Raw genomic sequence first — 21340 nt, forward strand, 5'->3', positions numbered from 1 at the left:
AGGCAAAGATATTACAAAAAAAGAAAACTACAGACCAATCTCTCTAATGAATACAGATGCAAAAATCCTCAATAAAATTCTAGCAAATCGTATCCAACAACACATTAAAAGAATTATACATCATGACCAAGTAGGATTCATCCCAGGTATGCAAGGATGGTTCAACATAAGAAAATCAATTAATGTAATACACCACATCAACAAATCAAAGCAGAAAAATCACATGATCATCTCAATTGATGCAGAGAAGGCATTTGACAAGATTCAACATCCTTTCCTGTTGAAAACACTTCAAAAGATAGGAATACAAGGGAACTTCCTTAAAATGATAGAGGGAATATATGAAAAACCCACAGCTAATATCATCCTCAATGGGGAAAAATTGAAAACTTTCCCCCTAAGATCAGGAACAAGACAAGGATGTCCATTATCACCACTATTATTCAACATTGTGTTGGAAGTTCTAGCCAGAGCAATTAGACAAGAAAAAGAAATACAAGGCATCAAAATTGGAAAGGAAGAAGTAAAACTATCACTGTTTGCAGACGATATGATACTATACGTAGAAAACCCAGAAAAATCCACAACAAAATTACTAGAGCTAATAAATGAGTACAGCAAAGTAGCAGGCTACAAGATCAACATTCAAAAATCTGTAGCATTTCTATACACTAGTAATGAACAAGCTGAGGGGGATATCAAGAAATGAATCCCACTTACAATTGCAACTAAAAGAATAAAATACCTAGGAATAAATTTAACTAAAGAGACAAAAAACCTATATAAAGAAAACTACAAAAAACTGCTAAAAGAAAGCACAGAAGACCTAAATAGATGGAAGAGCATACCGTGTTCATGGATTGGAAGACTGAATATAATTAAGATGTCAATCCTATGTAAACTGATCTACAGATTCAATGCAATACCAATCAAAATCCCAACAACTTATTTTTCAGAATTAGAAAAACCAATAAGCAAATTTATCTGGAAGGGCAGGGTGCCCCGAATTGCTAAAAACATCTTGAGGAAAAAAAACGAAGCTGGAGGTCTAGCGATGCTGGACTTTAAGGCATATTATGAAGCCACAGTGGTCAAAACAGCATGGTATTGGCATAAAGATAGATATATCGACCAATGGAATCGAATAGAGTGCTCAGATATAGACCCTCTCATCTATGGACATTTGATCTTTGAGAAGGCAGTCAAGCCAACTCACCTGGGACAGAACAGTCTCTTCAATAAATGGTGCCTAGAGAACTGGATATCCATATGCAAAAGAATGAAAGAAGACCTGTATCTCACACCTTATACAAAAGTTAACTCAAAATGGATCAAAGATCTAAACATTAGGTCTAAGACCATAAAACAGTTAGAGGAAAATGTAGGGAGATATCTTATGAATCTTACAACTGGAGGCGGTTTTATGAACCTTAAACCTAAAGCAAGAGCACTGAAGAAAGAAATAAATAAATGGGAGCGCCTCAAAATTAAACACTTTTGTGCATCAAAGAACTTCATCAAGAAAGTAGAAAGACAGCCAGCCTACAGAATGGGAGATAATATTTGGAAATGACATATCAGATAAAGGTCTAGTATCCAGAATTTATAAAGAGATTGTTCAACTCAACAACAAAAAGACAGCCAACCCAATTACAAAATGGGAAAAAGACTTGAACAGACACCTACCAGAAGAGGAAATACGGATGGCCAAGAGGCACATGAAGAGACGCTCAATGTCCCTGGCCATTAGAGAAATGCAAATCAAAACCACACTGAGATATCATCTCACACCCACCAGAATGGCCATTATCAACAAAACAGAAAATGACAAGTGCTGGAGAGGATGCAGAGAAAGAGGCACACTTATCCACTGTTGGTGGGAATGTCAAATGGTGCAACCACTGTGGAAGGCAGTTTGGCGGTTCCTCAAAAAGCTAAATATAGAATTGCCATACGACCCAGCAATACCATTGCTAGGTATCTACTCAAAGGACTTAAGGGCAAAGACACAAACGGACATTTGCCCACCAATGCTTATAGAAGCGTTATTTACAATTGCAAAGAGATGGAAACAGCCAAAATGTCCATCAACAGAAGAATGGCTAAACAAACTGTGGTATATACGTACGATGGAATATTATGCAGCTTTAAGACAAGATAAACTTATGAAACATGTAATAACATGGATGGACCTAGAGAACATTATGCTGAGTGAGTCCAGCCAAAAACTAAAGGACAAATACTGTATGGTCCCACTGATGTGAACGGACATTCGAGAATAAACTTGAAATATGTCATTGGTAACAGAGTCCAGCAGGAGTTAGAAACAGGGTAAGACAATGGGTAATTGAAGCGGAAGGAATACAGACTGTGCAACAGGACTAGATATAAAAACTCAAAAATGGACAGCACAATAATATCTAATTGTAAATTAATCATGTTAAAACACTGAATGAAGCTGCATCTGAGCTATAGGGTTTTTTTTGTTTTTTGTTTTTTTTTACTATTATTACTACTTTTATTTCTTTTCTCTATATTAACATTTATATCTTTTTCTGTTGTGTTGCTAGTTCCTCTAAACCGATGCAAATGTACTAAGAAACGATGATCATGCATCTATGTGATTATGTTAAGAATTACTGAGTGCATATGTAGAATGGTATGATTTCTAAATGTTGTGTTAATTTTTTTTTTCTTTCCGTTAATAAAAAAAAAGTGGAATTCTTGTGCTGTTGGGAACATAAAATGCTGCAGCCACCACGGAAAACAGCTATGTAATTTCTCATAGAGTAAAACACACAACTAACAAATGACCCAGCAATCCTATTCCTAGGCATATAGCCCAAAATACAACACAAGGACTCAGATCTTTGTACATCAATGTTGATAGCATTATTCACATAACCGAAAGGTGGAAACAACCCAGTGTCCTTCAACAGATGAATGGATAAACAGTGTGTGTGTGTATATGTATGTAATGGAATATCATTCAGCCAGAAAAAGGAATGAAGTTCTGATACATGCTGCAACATGGATGAATTTTGAAAACAGTGAAAGAAAGAAAGCCAGACACAAAAGGACAAATAACGTATGATTCGACTTACAGAAAATATTTAGAATAGGCAACTCAGAGAAACAGAAAGTAGATTAAAGGTTAGCAGGGGCTGAAGAGAGGGGGATGGGGAGCTATTACTTAATGGGCAGTTTCTGTTTGGGATGATAAAAATACAGTAGTGACAGCTGCACAAAATTGTGAACGTAATTAATGCCACTGAATTGTACACTTAAAAACTGTTAAAATGACAACTTACATATATATACAATTTACACTATATATATATATATATATATATATATATATATATATATATATATATATAAAAGTTGGAGGGGAATTAAAAATTTGTGCTTCACCAAGGAGTAGAAAGAATAAGCCATAAACTGAGAAGTGCTGACTCTAACAGTAAAAAATAGACTAGTTGGCTAATAGAGTGGTATATGGGTGAAAAGCACCTATTGTAAACTATGGACTATAATTAACAGTAATATCTTAATATTCTTTTATCACCCCAATAGTAGGGGTCAACAATGGGGAGGAATAAGGGGTATAGGATGCTTTGAGTTTTCTTCTCTTTTTTTTTGAGTAATGAAAAAGTTGTAAAATTGATTATGGTGATGCATGCTCAAATAAGTGATGATACTATGAGCCATTTATTGTATACTTTGGATGGCTTATATGGTGTGTGAATATATCTCAATCAAATTGCATTAAAAATAGATTGGAGAGGGTGCAAGGGTAGTTCAGTGGTAGAATTCTCACCTGCCATGCAGGAGACCTGGGTTCGATTCCCGGCCCCCACCTCCCCCCAAAAATTGATTAGTATCCACAATCTACAAAAAATTCCTTGAAGAAATCAGTAAGAAAGTGACAACAACCTAATATGAAATAGACAAACAGCATGAAACAAGGTTTTCATAAAGAGCAATTAGGGATGAGCCCAACATACATAACCTTTTTTTAGTATTTAAGAAATGTAAATTCAAACATGACTAGATTTCCACATTGGCCAAAATGGTGTAACAGGGACAGAATTCATCTTCCCCTCTTAACTAACTAAAACGCTAGACAAACAGTGTTTTTTTCAGACATTTGACAAGAGCCCATGTGAGACAATGATTCTTGACAGAAGGGGGAAAAAAAAGCCCTACAATTTTCCCAGCTTACTACATGGAGTTTCCAGGCTGTAACACAAGGAAGAACCCAGAAAGAGCCTGCAAGTCTCTCTGGGTTGGTAATTTAGGAAAGCTAAGATAAAATTCACAGGGCACTGTACTGGAGAGGAAGGAGCTACAGGGGAGAAGAAAATTCCACAGATGTACAGAAGGTTCCCCTTTGAGTCTTCAGTTGAAAACTAATCATTACATGCATGTGGGGAATTTATCAAGGCTGGGGAAAGAACCACCAGAAAGGAGCAGGCAGTAACATTTAAGAGCTCAAACACGGTTCACAGGGCTCACAACAGCTTACCTTTCCAACAGTAACAGTGGAGAAATTTCACAATAGACTAGTCATAGAGGAGAGTACTCAGAAGGGTATTAGCTCTAGATAAAAGGCTGTTCTGGATCTAACTAACAAAGTTTAAGAGCCTGGAAACTGTTTCCAAGTCATTTAATTATGTTACAGAACACAGCTCAAATATGCTTAAAGGAATACAAAACAAACCAACAAACAAATATACACAGCATCCAACAATGTAAAATACACATGACTGGCATCCAATAAAAATTTACCAGGCATACAAAGAGGGAAAATACGAACCAATAATGAGAAAAATCAAATAACAGATATAGGCAGAAATGATACAGATAGAATTAATGGACAAGGACATAAAAATAGCTATTACAAATATATTCCATATGTTCAAAATAGTAGTGGAAAGCGTAAGCATGTTAAATACAAACAAATGAAACTTCTAAAGATTAAAAATACAATGTGTGCTCACCTGCTATGCCGAAGACCCGAGTTCGAGTTCTGGAGTCTGTCCATGAAAAACAAACAAACAAACAAAAAAAACACAAGGTGTGTGTGAAAAATACACTAGATGGGATTAATAGGAAATTATATACTGTACAAGAAAAGAATAATGAACTTGAGGACACAGCAATTGAAACTATTTAACATGAAACACAGAGAGAGAGAAAAGACTAACAACAAAAATGGACAGAGCTGTGGCACAACTCAAGTTAGTCTAACACACATACTGTTGGAATTCCAGAAGGACAGGAGAGAACAGAGGGGAGGGACAGAAAAAATATTTGAAGAATAGCAAAAATTTTCCAAATTTGATGAAAACCATAAACTAACAGATGCAGTAACCCCAAGCAGAAGAAACATAAAAAAAAGTACTACACACATCATAAATTACTTAAAATTAGTGATGAAAACTTTAAAAACAGCCAGAGAAAACAACATTACATACAGAAGAACAAAGATAAAAATAACAGTAGTGTTAATGGAAACCACAGAAAGATGTCATTTAAAATCCACTAGACTAGCAAAATTAAAAGGTCTGAAATTAGCAAGTATCAGAAATTATGTTGAACAAATGAAACTCATGTAGTGCTGACAGCAGCAAAAATTGTACAGCCACTTTAGAATATAACTTGACATTACTTTGTAAAGATAAGGATATTCATACTACATGACCAAGTAATTTTACTCCTAGATATAGAATATTAACAGCAGCATTGTTTGCAATAGCAAAAATAAAGAGACAAACAAAAAGTCAAATGTCCAACAATATTAGAATAGATAAACTGTGGTATGTTCAGATAATGGAATGTTATATAGCAATAAAAATGAATGACACCCCCCCAAAAAAATACTAAGTTGAAAAAAGCAAGTCATGGAAGTAAACATACATTACAATATCATTTATATAAAATTCAAAAACATACAGAACTTAATATTTCCTTTAGAGACACAGACATATGTTGTAAAATTATAACAACAAGCAAAAGAATGACAAACAAAATTCAGAACAATAATTAAAGGAAAAAGGTACATGGGGACTTCAAAAATGTAGGTAATATTCTATTTCTTATGCAGTCTGGCTGATAGGTAAACAAGTATTTATTATCCTCTGTATCTTAAACATGAATATATACATGTTTATGTATTTTTGTAGGTGTGAAATTCTCATAAAAAAAGAATAGCCAGAAAATAGGAAAGACTTTTTAAAAATGAATACTATCTGCTTAACAATAAAATTAGTGTAAAAAAGTATACAAAGCAAATGCTAAATTCTTTATTGTTTTTCAGTACCCTATACAATCAGTTATTAATCTAAAAGGGCCATAATCCTAGTGTGAAAAAAAATAATCAGCAGTGTCTTTAACTGCTTTATCACAAAATCCAAACATCTGCTTTCCTGGTACTCTAGGTTAGACAACAATAACTATATTAGCCACTTATTTCTGATTCTTCTATTTTCATCTATACTTAGACTTTTCTTTATCTTTGGATTTCTTGGGACTCCTGCTTCGGTCTCTTTTTTTATTCCGTTCTCTTTCATAGGGATCTGTCTGGTATTTGGATTTGTGACTATTACTGTAGTGGGCATCCCTTTCCTGAGATCGACTGCGACTTCGGTTTTGAGTTCGGTCTCTCTTTTCACTCTTCTGTTTCTCCCAGCAGCCTTCTTCTTCTTCATAGTGACCGAACCCCATTTCCCTGTAGATATCCTGTCAAAGGAACAGAGAGATTTCCAAGTGAACCAGTAAAATAATAACTTTGTGTATACTATCAATCTACTTCAGAGTGCAGACAAGTTCATTAACAAGCATAGAGAACAGCTCAAATTTGAACACTACCACTAATGCCAAGAATCTTGTAAATTAAAAAGGGGAAAATAACTCAGAAACCGCTTTAACCCTTTTTCTTGCCAATCTCAATGCTCTGTATCTAGTATCTTAGTTGAAATGAAGGATCAGATCCAAAAACAAGAAACAGGAATTAGAGAGTTTTTAGAGCAAAATTGGTACCAAGACTTCTGGTAATACGTGGTCACCTTTCTGCCTCCGTTTTCCCTCACTTCCCAAAAAGGTGGTCCAATCACTCTGCAATGAAACTACTGAAGTCCCCATACAAGTCCTATAATGAAGACATCACTTAAAGAGAATAGTAGGAAAGTGTCTTACACAAGTCAAGCAGTCTAAAAAGAAAAGAAAAAATAGATACTTCATATTTTGGTCTCAGAGTGATTGATTTTTATAGTTTTCTTATTTCATAAGAGCTCCTCTCCAAATCTTTGAAGAAACTTTCTATGTTTAGACTAAGCTATGCTTTTAAAAAATCATTATTTAAACACTTCTTAAAAATTAGTTAAGGGATGGTTCAGTGGTAGAATGCTCGTCTTTCATGTGAGAGACCCGGGTTCGTTCCCAGACCATGCACCCAAAAAAAAAAAAAAAAAATCAGTTAATTCATTAATTCATTGCCCCCAAACAAAAAGTGTATATATTTAATTCTATTCTTAATAATTATATGTAATTATAAGTAATTCTTCCATATAAAAGAAAGCTATTTTTGCTTGTTTCCTATCCTTAATTAAAATCATTATCTCAGCAACTGGTTAAAATCTAAAGGGATCAGAGCCAATGTTCTTTCATGAGATAAATTCAATTTTCTTGAAAAACTACGCAGAGAAAAGGCAAAATCTAAGGATTAACTTCCAAGGGTACCAACTCAACCTCCACAGACATTATGGAGGTTCAAAATCCAAAGTGATGTATGTCCATGGCTAAGAACTAGTTATTAAGCAAATTATTAATTATTTCACATATGGTCTACTTACTTTTATGTTACATCTGGCATAAGATTTGCAGTATGTAAAAAATAATTACTACAAAGATAACCACATAATATCAGTATTTGTGGAATACATTATAAACTGATTCATGATTTCCTACACAATCTCAATATTTCTTGGCATTCTATAAAAGTCCTAGAAGTAGAAAATAAGTAGATATTTTGGTTTGGCCCTTTACCAACTATTCTCTAACAAAATATGACATTACTAGTAAAAAGAACTTTTGGTGCTTCCTGTAACATACACAAAATGTGTGCTTTTCTGTACATACACCTACTACTTATTTCTCTATTAGTTGAACTTATAAACTTTAAAATGCATGGACTGTGTCAGGTGATACAGAACACCACAAAATCCTTAGCACAATTTTATTCAAACAGACACTTAAAAGATTTGAGTATTTAAAACAAAATAGAAGGCAGGCCACAGTGGCTCAGCAGGTAGAGTTCTTGCCTGCCATGCCGGAGAACCAGATTTGATTCCTAGTGCCTGCCCTTACGAAAAAAAAACACACAAAAAATAGAAAGATAAAAGGTATACAATACTTAATTTTTTTTTAAATTTAAGGAAGCTGAAAATGTGGAATGGCTCAAAACTTTAGTAACCATTGTTTCTTGGAGTGATTTTCAAAAGTTGCACAAGTTTTGTTGTCAAGCAGATATGGGTTCAAATAATCTTTGCCATGTAGGAGATGTGATTTGAAAGAAATCCTCTGGAAGTCAGATTTACCAGGGAAGGTTTCACAGAGACGTTAGGATGCAAGATAAGTCCCAAAGGATGAGTGGGTTTGGGTTTGGACTGGCTATGAAAAAGCTAATGTAAGTGGAACTTGAAAGGCAAGGAAGAATTAGTACTCTAGGTATGTAGGAGAAAAGTTTCAGTGGCTGGATAAAAGCATATTAGAATAGATCCTTGAAGTATGTGCTAGAACGGTGTGAAGTGCTTTTGGAGTACCTTATTATTCTCATTCCAGAAATAGAAAAAACTGAGTCTCAAGAGATTTATATAGGTTGGAGGTAATTGTTTAATTTATTAGAAACTTGACCAATAAAATTGAAGAAAAGGATGGGGGTATTGGTGATATAGAATAATAAAAATTAAAACACCTGACTGATGAAAAATAAACAAATACATTGAGCCCAGAATGGGAATGAGGGCTTGTAATTCTGTATATCTTAATGCAATACCCAGATACATCCCAGAATATATTGGGAAGATATTTAAAAAGTACTGGCGAACAGTAAACTCTGTTCTATAACTGCCTGTTAAAATAAACTTTGAAATTTATCACTTTTTTGCATATATTTCACAATAAAAAATCTTAAATAAGTCCCCTGAAAGATGAGAGAAAATATATGAAACTATTAAACTTTCCTACCTGGGAAACCCCAGATGCTCTCTCAAACACTAGAGATTCCCAATCTAATAGGCCAAGCCCTTGATCTTGAGGCTCGCTCTTACGAAACTTGTTTCTAAGAGAAGAGAAGGTAGGCCTACCTATAATTATGCATAAGAGATACTTACAGAGAACTTCTTTTGTTGCTTGGATGTGGCCCCCCCCTCTAAGCCCAGCTCTGCAAGTCATTACCCTCCCCCCTACATAGGCATAACATACAGGGGTATGAGTCCCCCCCTGGCAATGTGGGACACTACTTCCTGGGATGAGCTTGGTCCTGTTATTGTGAGACTGTTAATGCCTACCTGACCAAAAGGGAGATAGAAATGTAACAAAATAAGGTATCAGTGGCTAAGAGAGTTCAAATAAAGTTGAGAGGCTATTCTGGAGGCTACTATTCTTATTCAAGCTTCAATGAGATATTGCTCACTGCCACAGTGTGACAAACACCAACCAACAACATTCCTGTTAACCTTAAAGAATACCTGAGGGCACTACCTGAGCTCTTACAAAAGTTGCACACACTAAGTTTACTTTTCAGAAATCTAAAACCTGCAGATAGTTCCTAAGCCAGATAAGTCCTGAAATCCAGAGGTACCAGTCTCTCCAAGAACATCAACTAGTTCCATCCCCCATCCCATATTGTCAACATCCTTTATCAACGTGAAAAAAGCTAGACTGGGCAAAGCCCAAATATCCCCTAAAGACTGGAAAAAGGATCGAAAGAGGTGGAGTTATAACAGAGAAATTAAGATATAGCAAATGAGTATGACTACTGAATCATTATATTGATATTTGTTTTAAGTCTCCAATGTCTCAGAGCAGCTAGAAGGAAAAACCTGAAATTGTGGAACGGTAACTCATACCACACTTTGAAATCTGTTCTTTAACTACTTATTAAAATGTACTTTGAAATTTGTTGTTTTTTTTGTATATATGTTATATTTCACAGTAAAAAGTATTAAATAAATAGGCTAAAGTTCTAGCATTCTCACTACACTATTACAGCCTAAGGGCTCTGGGGTCAGTATCTTCATTACCAAAAGGGAGGGAAATGAATTAGTATGGACTTCCAAAAATCATATGATTTTACACAATTAAGTCATAAGACATTCAAACTATTATACAGCCAAAGACAGAAACAAAATAAAACAAAACAAAAAACAACTCACACAAAATGGCCAATTTAAGGCAATCAATTTAAACATAGCAAATGATTTGATGTAAAGCAGACAAAAAAGTCTACTCTAAAACTATCCTTTCTTAGGTCGTTGGGGACAAAATAAAAGATCTAGTTAAATCTAAACCAATAAAATAACATTAAATCATTAAGACAACAGCAAAAACCGAGCTCCAAATTGCCAGAATACTAAACACCTATGAAAACCACAGTGGAGGAATTACAATCAGTGTGAATGCCCTTTATCATCTTTCTCAGCAGGCAACCGCAGCTAAATATTCATTTCCTGCAACCCCAGTAAAACGCAAACCTCAACAACACAGTAACCATCTTAGAATTAAAACATGAGGTTGAAAAATTAAACAGGTAAATTTTCGAATTGAACAGTAGGGTTGGTGTTCATAAAAACCAAAAAGCCTGGAAAAAATGGGTTAAAACATTCTTTGGAAATCAGACTCACCAAGCAAAATGCCAATAGAGACATCTGAGCTATACCTGGAAACTACATAATACTGAAAATTCCTTTAATTATATTTTTGAGACTGAAATCAAAAGGAAAATAATCAAAATAATTCAAACAACTGGGGCCCCCACTGAAATCTTAAATCCTGACGCTGAGTTTTATTAGAAGGAAAATAAACGAAGAGATACTTAGCATAACTATATATTAAATCAAAGTATAAATAAAAATTTTACTTTAATACACTTTGAGGGGAGAAAATAAAGCTAGCAGATAATTATTATGCACAATTTAACAATTTTATAGTTGCCAATTGCCTTAAAATTCTTTTTAAAATACTAATACCACCCCCCCAACCCCCAAATTAGTTGATGCTCTTTATGCCCAGAAGATATTAGCTATTCTCAGGTTTTAGGTGCTCAAACAGTAGGATCAAAAAAATTAACAAAAGGAAGAGGAAAAAAAAATCACAGACTTAAAATACAGCCCGTTTGATTTCTTTAGACTTCTTATTATCTCAAACACACCAATGTTTATCTCAGGCCGAAATTCAGCCAAGATTCCCTGTACAAGTTCAAGTGAGGAGCTGTACATAAAAGTAGCATGGGGTGGGGTGGCAGACACATGGATTGAGAGTTTTTGGTGGAAAACACATTTCTATTCATGGAAATGTGATATACAGTCACCGTTAAAAAAAAAAAAGTCTGAGGTGACTTTCACTAAAATATTAGAAATATGGAAACTAAGAAGGAAGAGATTTTCCTGTTAGATAACACTAGAATACCACACTATGGGAAATATTAAATTAGAATAACAGTAAGAGTTAGAAAAGAAAACTGCCAAGAGTGTATTTGAAGAGAGGAGTACAAGTTTAAATTGTGGCTCCATCCCTTCGTCTGTGAAATGGGAGTAGTAGTACCCACCTCACAAAAGATGCTAACTATTACTATTGTTATTGCCACTGATTCATATGAGGAACACTTGAAGAAACTGACCACGTGCGGCTTAAAAACTGGGAGTAGGACAGGAATGGCCGTGTTCTTTCAATAGCTAAGCGCTGTGGATGGAAGCAACGACCCCTACACTGGGCAACAACTGGTAGGAATGTATGTCATCTACAATACAGGGCACAAAAATATACAAAAAATATATACTTGCTTAAGTTTTAAAAAACTAAATAAACCATGAAACACATAAAATGGGTATTTATATGCACGAGGCGTGGGAGAGACTGAAGCTAAGTTCTTTGTATGTATCATTTTGCAGATTTTACTTTGGAACCATAAAAAAAATTTACAGCACTACAAAAAAAATTTCAGGCTATCCCTAAACATTGAAAAGATAGCGGAACAAATTAACTAAAATATGAATCCAATTGATGGCATAATCACATAGAGAGAAACTATTCCATGTGACTTAGAAACAGTAAATCTGACTGTAAATCCTGGAGGGATACACCATAATGACCACAAAGCTTTTAATAAAAAATCATCAACTGTTCCCAATAATCATATTTTTGGTGATAGTATCGATACCATTATTCTAAGACCGTTGTGTATATAGTGTGAAATGAAGCAAATGAATAATTAGTTTGTGTTTTTGAGAACTAGGATTTGGGAGATGGGAGAAAGGAATTAACTACAAATTTAAGGATCAATGAAGTTAAATGAAAACCTTGTAGTTTTCAATCTAAATTGGACACATTAGTATGTACTCATGAAATATTTTATCTTATATAAAGAAGCAAGCAAATAAAATCATGTTTTCTAACTGACCACAGAAAAAGCCTATAAACAATGTCCAACTCAGGAGCAATGAAAAGACTATGTTCTTTGAATACTATCCTAAAAGGAACCATGGTGAACTGATGAAATAACCAAGTCTACAGTAGGAAATATAAAAAGGTGAGCCCTGAATATCTTATGATGGCAGAAAGCAAGGCTATCCAAGACTAAGGTCCTGTCAGAACAATGACACAAGGGTCCAGTGTGAACGGGCTCCCATTGCCACAGATGGGGCAATGTGATCATCACTAAGGAGCATGGCTGCAAGGGGTACCAACACCTCAGATGTGTTTACAGTTATATCATTCATGATACTATTAAAAATAATAACCTGATTGTCACAATGACCACTGAATTATACTTAGGAACCAACTCATTATTTTGAAAGTTGATAAAAGGAAATAATCAAGCACTTATCCTACCTTTTCTACATGAACTTGTACCTCAGGGTAATCATACAGTTGATATGGGAACATTTCTCATCATAGAAATGTTTCAGTTAATAAGTTAAGAAGGGATGATAGTATTGCCATTTTTCAACCCTTAAATGAATTAATGTATCTAGGCAATGATCCACCAAAATTTCTCCCTCTCATACACACACACACATGCACACAAACATGATGCACCACCCTGCTGGAAGTAGACAACACAACACTATCTATGAAGTAGTCTTGCCAATAAAATAAAAATTGAACCTGAATCTGACTGAGCCCTCTAGATCTAACTACTGATTTGCAGGAAATACAGGGGACAGAGAAATATGTTAAATGACAACACTGGGATGTAGTCAGTAAAATGCAGAATGTAGAAACTTTTCAAAGCAAGTATCTAGTTTTTGCCAACAAATAAAGTGCAAATGGGGCAGGGGCAAAGGGAGAGAGAAACCTAGACATAAAAAGAGCTAACTGCATTTTATGAGCCTTTCTTGGAAAATAATTCAGTTTAAAAAATCATAAGAATCAGGAAAACGTGAACATTTTTGTATGTGAATATTTGATGCTACTAAAGGAATTATAATGACCTTTTAAAAAGATGTGAAGGGCGGTACAACAGTGGCTCTGTGGCAGAATTCTAGCCTGCCATGCCACAGACCTGGGTTCGATTCCCGGAACCTACCCATGCCAATAAAAAGATGTGAAAATAGTATTGGGTTTTTTCTTTTAAGTCACATATTGAAATTTTTATATATATATATGAAACATATGTCTGGGATCAGCCTCAAAGCAACCCAGAGAAAGAGATAGTGAATTGTCCATAAGTAGATAATGGTTGAAGATGACCAGTTGTGGTTTTGTAACACCATTCTGTTTTTACAGATGTTTGAAATTTTCTACAATAAAAAGGTTTTCTTTTTAAGTATGTTACATTATGATAAAATTCTATAGGTAAAGAAAAATGGAAAAAGGAAAGAAAGAAACATAGTAAGAAATTTTCTGGTTGTTAGAGTTTATTTAGGTATTTTTAAATATTGATATTGTATCAAATTACCATATTTACAATTGACAGAAATTACATTCTTTGCCACTATTTGAATATGATTTTTAAAATAAACTTTAGCCATACACTTCAAGATGTGTAGGGATTGTTTTTCAAAATTCTCTTAGGCAGCATATAAGCAAAACATTTCGAAGGCAACTGCTTTAGAATGCTTAGGTTAGTTAAAAAAAATTTAACAGTAGTTACACTGAAATCTAACTCTAGGCCGGGCTCTGCACTAGGCATTTATATACACTTATCACAATTCTACAAAACAGATATTTTAGCCTCATTTTATAAATTAAGTAACCGAGACCCTGAAAAGCCATCCAAGGTCACTTAGTTTAGAAAGTATCAGAATTCAGACTGTGGTGGGTTTGATAACAAAGCCCAAGCTTTTCTAACCTCCATTCAAAACAAGTACCATATTAAATAAAGTGACAATTTACTGGCATGGAAAGGTGGGCACCAGTAACTGAAAAAAGCAGGTTATAAAATGGTACATACCCTATGTTCTTATTTTGATTAAAAAAGAAAAAATATGTGTTTATGCATGTGTGGATAGATGGATAGAAAGCTAGATAGATAAATATAGATAGATATAAAGATCTGAAAGGCTATGCAATAATCTCAGGGTGTTTTATTTTTTTCATTTTTACTAAACTTTATTTTCTATTCTATAATGTATATATGCTGCTTTGTACAAATAGTAATTTTTTTAAAAGGGATATTTTTCATTTATAATAAGCTGATACTTTGGTTCTAGGGGCCATACAAGTAATAACAACAATAAAAGCCAGTGTATAAAATGCTTGCACACACATTTTTTCACTTAATCTTAACATGGCTGTGAGATAAGTATTATCTCAGTTTTACGGAGGAAGAAGCTTCGGCTTAGAAAGTTAATAACTTCTAAGTTAGCAATGAAGGGCTATGTGGAATTAAACCTGGCTCTTCTGACAACTAATCCTTTCCTTTGCCCCATACTGCATTTCTCCATCTCTGTGTGTTTGCTTGACATTCTCAGATCTTGAGTTCCCTTCACTCTCACCTCTGCCAGCTGAAATCCTCCTCATTCTCTATGGCCCAGCTCAAATGTTTTCTATGTGGTAAAACGAACACAGGAGGCTGCAATGTAATTTGCTTTTCATTTAACAGAGGCAAATGCAGGTGGGAACTGATTTCTTTGGGGATTTTTATAATCATTTGTTTATTTGTTACAAGTTAAAGCTTTGGGGATGAAAAGTTAATTATTAGTATTGTTTTCATTTTATATTTACAATACAGAAGAGCACAAATGTCTTAGAGGCTCTAAAATCTTAAGAGCTGTACAGAATACTCATGAGAAATTAAAATGAGTAGTACTTTCCCAGCATAACTCTACTTGTTTTTGATGGGAATAAAGAAGTATCCACAGCTAGGAAGTTACACTTGTATCATAAAGTTGCAGTGTATGATACATCAAGTTACTTCAGAACCAATCTTTAACAAAAAATAAATAAATAGTGGGGGGATAGGAGGTATGGGATGTTTGGGGTGTTCTTTTTTACTTTTATTTTTATTCTAATTTTTAATGTTTTTGGAGTAATGAACATGTTCAAAAACTGATGGTGATGGTAAATGTAAGACTATATGATGATACCAATGATTGTATGCTTTAGATAATTAAATGGTATGTGAATATATCTCAATAAAATTGTATTTAAAAAATATCTTTAACAACTTCTGATACATATTCTTGAAGATTAAAGGTCATTATCCCAGTAAAACCATTCTACATTTTAGAATTAGGAATATCCTCATTTTTGTTCAGAACTATGGCCTTACCTTCTAAACTATTTTGCTAAGACATAATTTACAAAGGGATAAAATATTTATTTTTCCCCAGTGAAGCGTGGAGATTATAAGCACCTGGTTAGTATTTCTAATGGGCATGTAGTCATCTTCTTCCTTTTCTTCAGAGCAGTGGCGCGTCTTCTTCTTGTGTTTCTTACTTGTGTGTGAGTGACTTGATTTTGAGTCTTCTGCCTGCTCATCTAGTATAAGATCATATTTTGCACTGTAGTAGTTAGTTAAGGACAAATGTAAGAAGTGACACTGGTAATACAACAAAACATAAGAATCTGGTAAGCAGCAGTGGCATTAGGCTAAAGGTAACTTTTTAAACAAAAAGGTTGTTTCACAAGAATAGAGTTTACTTCTAAAACAAAAATTAGATATATTTTTTCATTACATAGTAAGGAGAAATGGAAAGAATCTTAACTTTAAAGAATCAACAATTGTTAAGTGAGACAAAAACATGGGAGAAAAAACTTTATATCCACAAATGAAAATAAAAGTAGCATAAAAAATAAGGGCATTTATTTTACAGTAATGAAAAAACTGTAAACAAAAAATGAGAGACATCTTCATTAGACAAGAACATATAAATCCCAACGCCAAAGAGAGAAGCTATATAAGAAAACAAGTACAATCACATGACTTTTCATTTAGGATGTACAAATTAATTCAATCCCATAAGAGGAAACTTTGCAACATATATCACCAGTTATTGATATGCTTAAACTCTAATAAGGGAATTTATAAAAATAAAATTATAATACGAGTTTAATGAACAAAGACACACAAAGGATTGTTTATAGTAACAGAAAGTGGGAACAACAAAATCCCTAGTGATAAACATCTACTTAAACACATCACAGTACTTCAACATGATATCATATGATACATACTTGGAAAAATATTTATGAAAAAGTTTAAGTGAAAAAACCTTGAAGCAAAAACTGCATATGCCATGCAACATTACAAAATTTTATAAAGGACTGAAAAAGGAATAAAGAGAAATAAAAAGTATCATTTGTTTAGGTGGTAGAACTATGAGTGAATTTCTTTTAATTTCATGTAAATACATTATAATATTTTAATAATGCTTTAATTTAGAGCTAAGCATTTTCTCTAATATATTATAATGCTTCAGAATAAGAGAAAATGTGATAAACCTCTAATGAAAATAATCTCAACTGAATGGATTTTGAGGGAGGCTCACAGGGGCCAGAACAGTGGTTTTCAGAAGGCACATGAGGAATTCCCTAAGCAGGGCTCTCCTAGCTGTATGTGGAACTGGAGCAAAAGACCACCACTCCCTCAGGACTAGAGGTTCCAGTCTGCTTTCACAATGCTTGGGCTCTAGGCTTGTCTTGGGGATGTCTCACGTCTACCTAAAATCAAATAGGAAAATCAAGCTCTTTACAAGATGGCTAAAGATGGCTAATCAGCTGCACTATCCTATTATTCCATCATTACCTCCAACTTCTATTTTTCTTTCTTCTATGTCATACATTTCAATAGTATCTTCTGGCTCTTTCCCCTCTTTCAGATACTAATTCAATAGCACTTGCCCTATGATATCATCTTCCTGTGTTTCCGCGTGTGCTGTTCTCCCTTTACCCAAAATGCTTTAGAACACTATTGTTCAAACTGATGATCATAATCCATCAATGGGGGGAAAATCCACTTTGTGGGTCGCAACCAGCATTTAAAAATATAACAGACAATGGGGTTTTTTAAATATTATTTAATCCTGGAATGAACTGAGACTTAGCATCAAGGGATTGAGAAAACCCTCAGAATGAGCTGAGACTCAGCATCAGGGGATTGAGAATACCTTCTCGACCAAAAGAGGGAAGAGTGAAATGAGATAAAATAAAGTGTCAATGGCTGAGAGATTCCAAACAGAGTCGAGAGGTTATCCTGGAGGTTATTCTTAAGCATTAAATAGATATCACCTCGTTAGTCAAGATGTAGTGGAGAGGGTGGGCCACGGTGGCTCAGCAGGCAAGAATGCTTCCTGCCATGCCAGAGGACCCGGGTTCGATCCCCGGTGCCTGCCCATGAAAAAACAAACAAACAAACAAACAAAAAACAAAAACAAAGATGTAGTGGAGAGGGTGGGTCATGGTGGCTCAGCAAGCAGAGCTCTTGCCTACCATGCCAGAGACCTGGGGTTGATTCCCAGTGCCTGCCCATGTGGGGGGAGGGGGAAGGATGTAGTGGAGAGGCTGGAGGGAACAGCCTGAAAATGTGGAGCTGTGTTCCAGTCGCCATGTTTCTTGAAGATGACTGTATAATGATATAGCTTTCACAATGTGACTGTGTGATTGTGAAAATCTTGTGTCTGATGCTCCTCTTAACTACCTTATCAACAGATGAGTAAAACATATGGAATAAAGATGAATAATAGGGGGAACAAATGCTAAATAAATTCAGAGTGAAATACTGGTGATCGGTGAGGGGGAGGGTTAGGGGTATGGTATATATGAATTTTTTTTCTGCTTTCATTTCTTTTTCTGAATAGATGCAAATGTTCCAAGAAATAATCATGATGATGAATATGCAACTTATGTGATGATATTGTGAATTACTGATTATATATGTAAAACAGAATGATCAAAAGTTATGAATGCTTGCGTTTGGTGGGTTTTTTTTGGTGTTTAAAAAAAATTTTTAAATATTATTTAATAATATGACATTTCTGTTTCAGTTATGTGTGAGAGAGAATGACTGCGTTATGACAGTTACTGAGTCAAGACATGAATTGTATTTCTTAAGTGATGGGATCACATTTATAGCACCACCACTCCATTGCCCATAAAAGGCTGCAGCTTCTGCATCAATTCTTTTAGTGCTGTTTAAGGGTCTTCCCTGACCCCTCACTCCTATAATAAGCTCACAGGTCACCATGTACTTCTCTGTAACACCCTAGATATATTTAATTAGTGGCAATTATTTAATGTCTGTTCTTCCTAACTTCCTCTCCACTCCAAGAATATAATATAGGATCCATGAAGGCAGGGGCTGAGTATCTCCCACTGCTAAATTTGGTTTGTACAGACACTAAATAAGTATTTGTTGATTACTTGTTCTATCATCAAGAACTACATCTCTTCCTTGCTCACAAATCTATTATTTTCCACTCACTCCTACAATCAACACTTTTACAAGAAAGATGTCAAATCCCTACAAAATTCTTTGAATAAAACACAAATCTGTGATCCTACTGACGTCTTCTTTACTCCAATTTCTTCTCCAAGGTCTAGTCTAGCCATATTACACTTTCCTCTCTTCCATTTATATATTTTTTAACATTCTTTGATAATCTATACCTATACCAATTTCTCTTTCTCTCACCCCACTAAGTATACCCACCCAAGCCTTTGTTAATTGACTAAAGACAACTTATCTGCACCTTACCTTCTGAATCCCTTTTCCTTGTCATAAGTAATATAAAAATGTGTGAATATAAATAGATTTTATATGTTATGAACACTTGCTTTGTTCTTGCTTATTCTACCTGAAATTATAAATTCTTCACTAAAAAGAAACCTATCAATTTAATTACCAAGAACATAAAGACTATTACAGTGTGTCAAACTCATGAGTTTTCTCTTGTTCAATACTCCATCTGAGAGTGATTAACAGTGGTTTACACCAGATCATGTTTGTCTTCTCCATCAACGACAAAAGGCTAAATTAGCTGTGTTGTTCAATACAGGGCCACTAGTTACATGTGGCTGCTTAAATTGAAACCTAACTTAAATGAAATGTAAAATTCAGCCCCTTAGTCCATTTTTACATATTCAATAGTCACACGTGATCAGCAGCCATACCAGACAGTAGAGATATAGAACATTTCCTTCACTGCAGAAAAGTTCTAAGAACTGTGTTAGAGATTTATTTTCAAATATGCCTAGTTTCTTTTCTTAACTCTTAGCAATTGTGAATTTAAAGTATTTTAACACTATTCTTCCTTTTAAGCCTGATGTACCTCTGAGAGGGAAAAGAACATACCAGCTCTTCTCCTGTACAATCGTACTTCCTTTCATTTGTCTTCCACATTTCCCTGCTTCCAGTGTAGCTTCTATAAGCAAAGACTAAATTTAATTCAAATATTTGGTAAACACATCTCAACTATATTCCATTTACATCCTTATGATCTTGAGATTTCTATTGTGTCCCCTCTAATGTTCGCCAAATCTTAGCTTATATTTTGGTCTGTATAACATGAAAGGCCCTCCCTCACACTGATTATGTCTATATGTTCCAGACTTTATTCGGCTCTAAAACCTCACTATGCTTATGTACTGTAGACAGTCAACACATTTTAAAAATGAATATATAATAGGTCAACCTGATGTTCATCTTCTCTCTTGATGAATGTTTGGTAAAAGAGTGTCTACATAGTATGGGAAAAGAGAATCCCTGAAATACCAACAGAAACTAGGAAACAAAGAAACAACTTACAAGAAAGAATCACAAAAGAAATAACCTTTGCAAGGTGTGGAGTGATAGATGAGAATATTAATTTAAAATGACATAATATAGGCAGCATTGCTTCTTTCTTGTTTCAACATAAAACTTGGAAGAATCTGAATTAATGGTAAAGTCAGTAGATTTCTTTTTAATCTTAATGTGCAGTCAACACTGCACACAATAAGAGCCCAATAAATATGTTGCCAGACACAAAATACTATGAATAAAGAAGCAACTTAGTATTGTATGAAAACCACATGATTTTGTGATCTAGATACTCAACATCTCCAAGGAAGGAGGGTTAGCCCAGGGATTTACCTTAGCTATAAAATTCTGACTATGAGGAATTTAAAGCATCATAATTATATATAGAAAATATAAATCTTACCTCTAAATCTTTCAAGATTAAGTGTTCATCTATTTTAACCTATGTATAGGAAGTTAAAAGAATTAGGCTAAAAATTTCTTTCAACCATAACTTTCTCCATACAATAGGGATATACTATAAAACCAGTGTATACGTAAAACATGAAAAATAAATTAGTTCTTCCCAAACAATTTGGAACAGGAGCCTTGTCTTCATGCCGCTGTGACATTTACGATGTGTCACACTGTATTCTAAACAGAAAGGATGGTCAATACATGCTGACTAACCAGTTCTTGTTAAGGATACTCCTGTTTGGGCTTTGCTTTATCTTTCAGAACCAAATTAGATGGTTTATCCTGCTCCTTTTCATACTCCTTGAAATCACTCTTGGTATATTTCCCACCTATTTATTAAAAAAAGAAAAAAGAACTTGGTAAGAAAAATCACCTAACTAAGCGAGAACAATTATTATTTTATATGTGGTATAAGAGCGA

At 34.4% G+C, this 21340-nt stretch overlaps 1 protein-coding gene across 1 annotated transcript in view; it reads right to left on the minus strand.

The window, feature by feature from the left end:
• Positions 1-4655: 4655 nt before the first annotated feature.
• PPIL4 (peptidylprolyl isomerase like 4) overlaps positions 4656-21340 on the minus strand; it is a 69129-nt gene continuing 52444 nt past the window's right edge. Inside the window, exons 11-13 of the mRNA XM_077149220.1 lie at positions 21153-21249; positions 16082-16229; positions 4656-6744 (exon numbers count right to left, since the gene is read on the minus strand). Coding sequence (XP_077005335.1) covers positions 6493-6744; positions 16082-16229; positions 21153-21249 — 497 coding nt within the window. The 3' untranslated portion in view covers positions 4656-6492. The remainder of the gene's footprint in view (positions 6745-16081; positions 16230-21152; positions 21250-21340) is intronic.

Source organism: Tamandua tetradactyla, chromosome 2 (assembly GCF_023851605.1).
Source record: "Tamandua tetradactyla isolate mTamTet1 chromosome 2, mTamTet1.pri, whole genome shotgun sequence".
In the NCBI taxonomy this organism is placed as follows: Eukaryota; Metazoa; Chordata; class Mammalia; order Pilosa; family Myrmecophagidae; genus Tamandua; species Tamandua tetradactyla.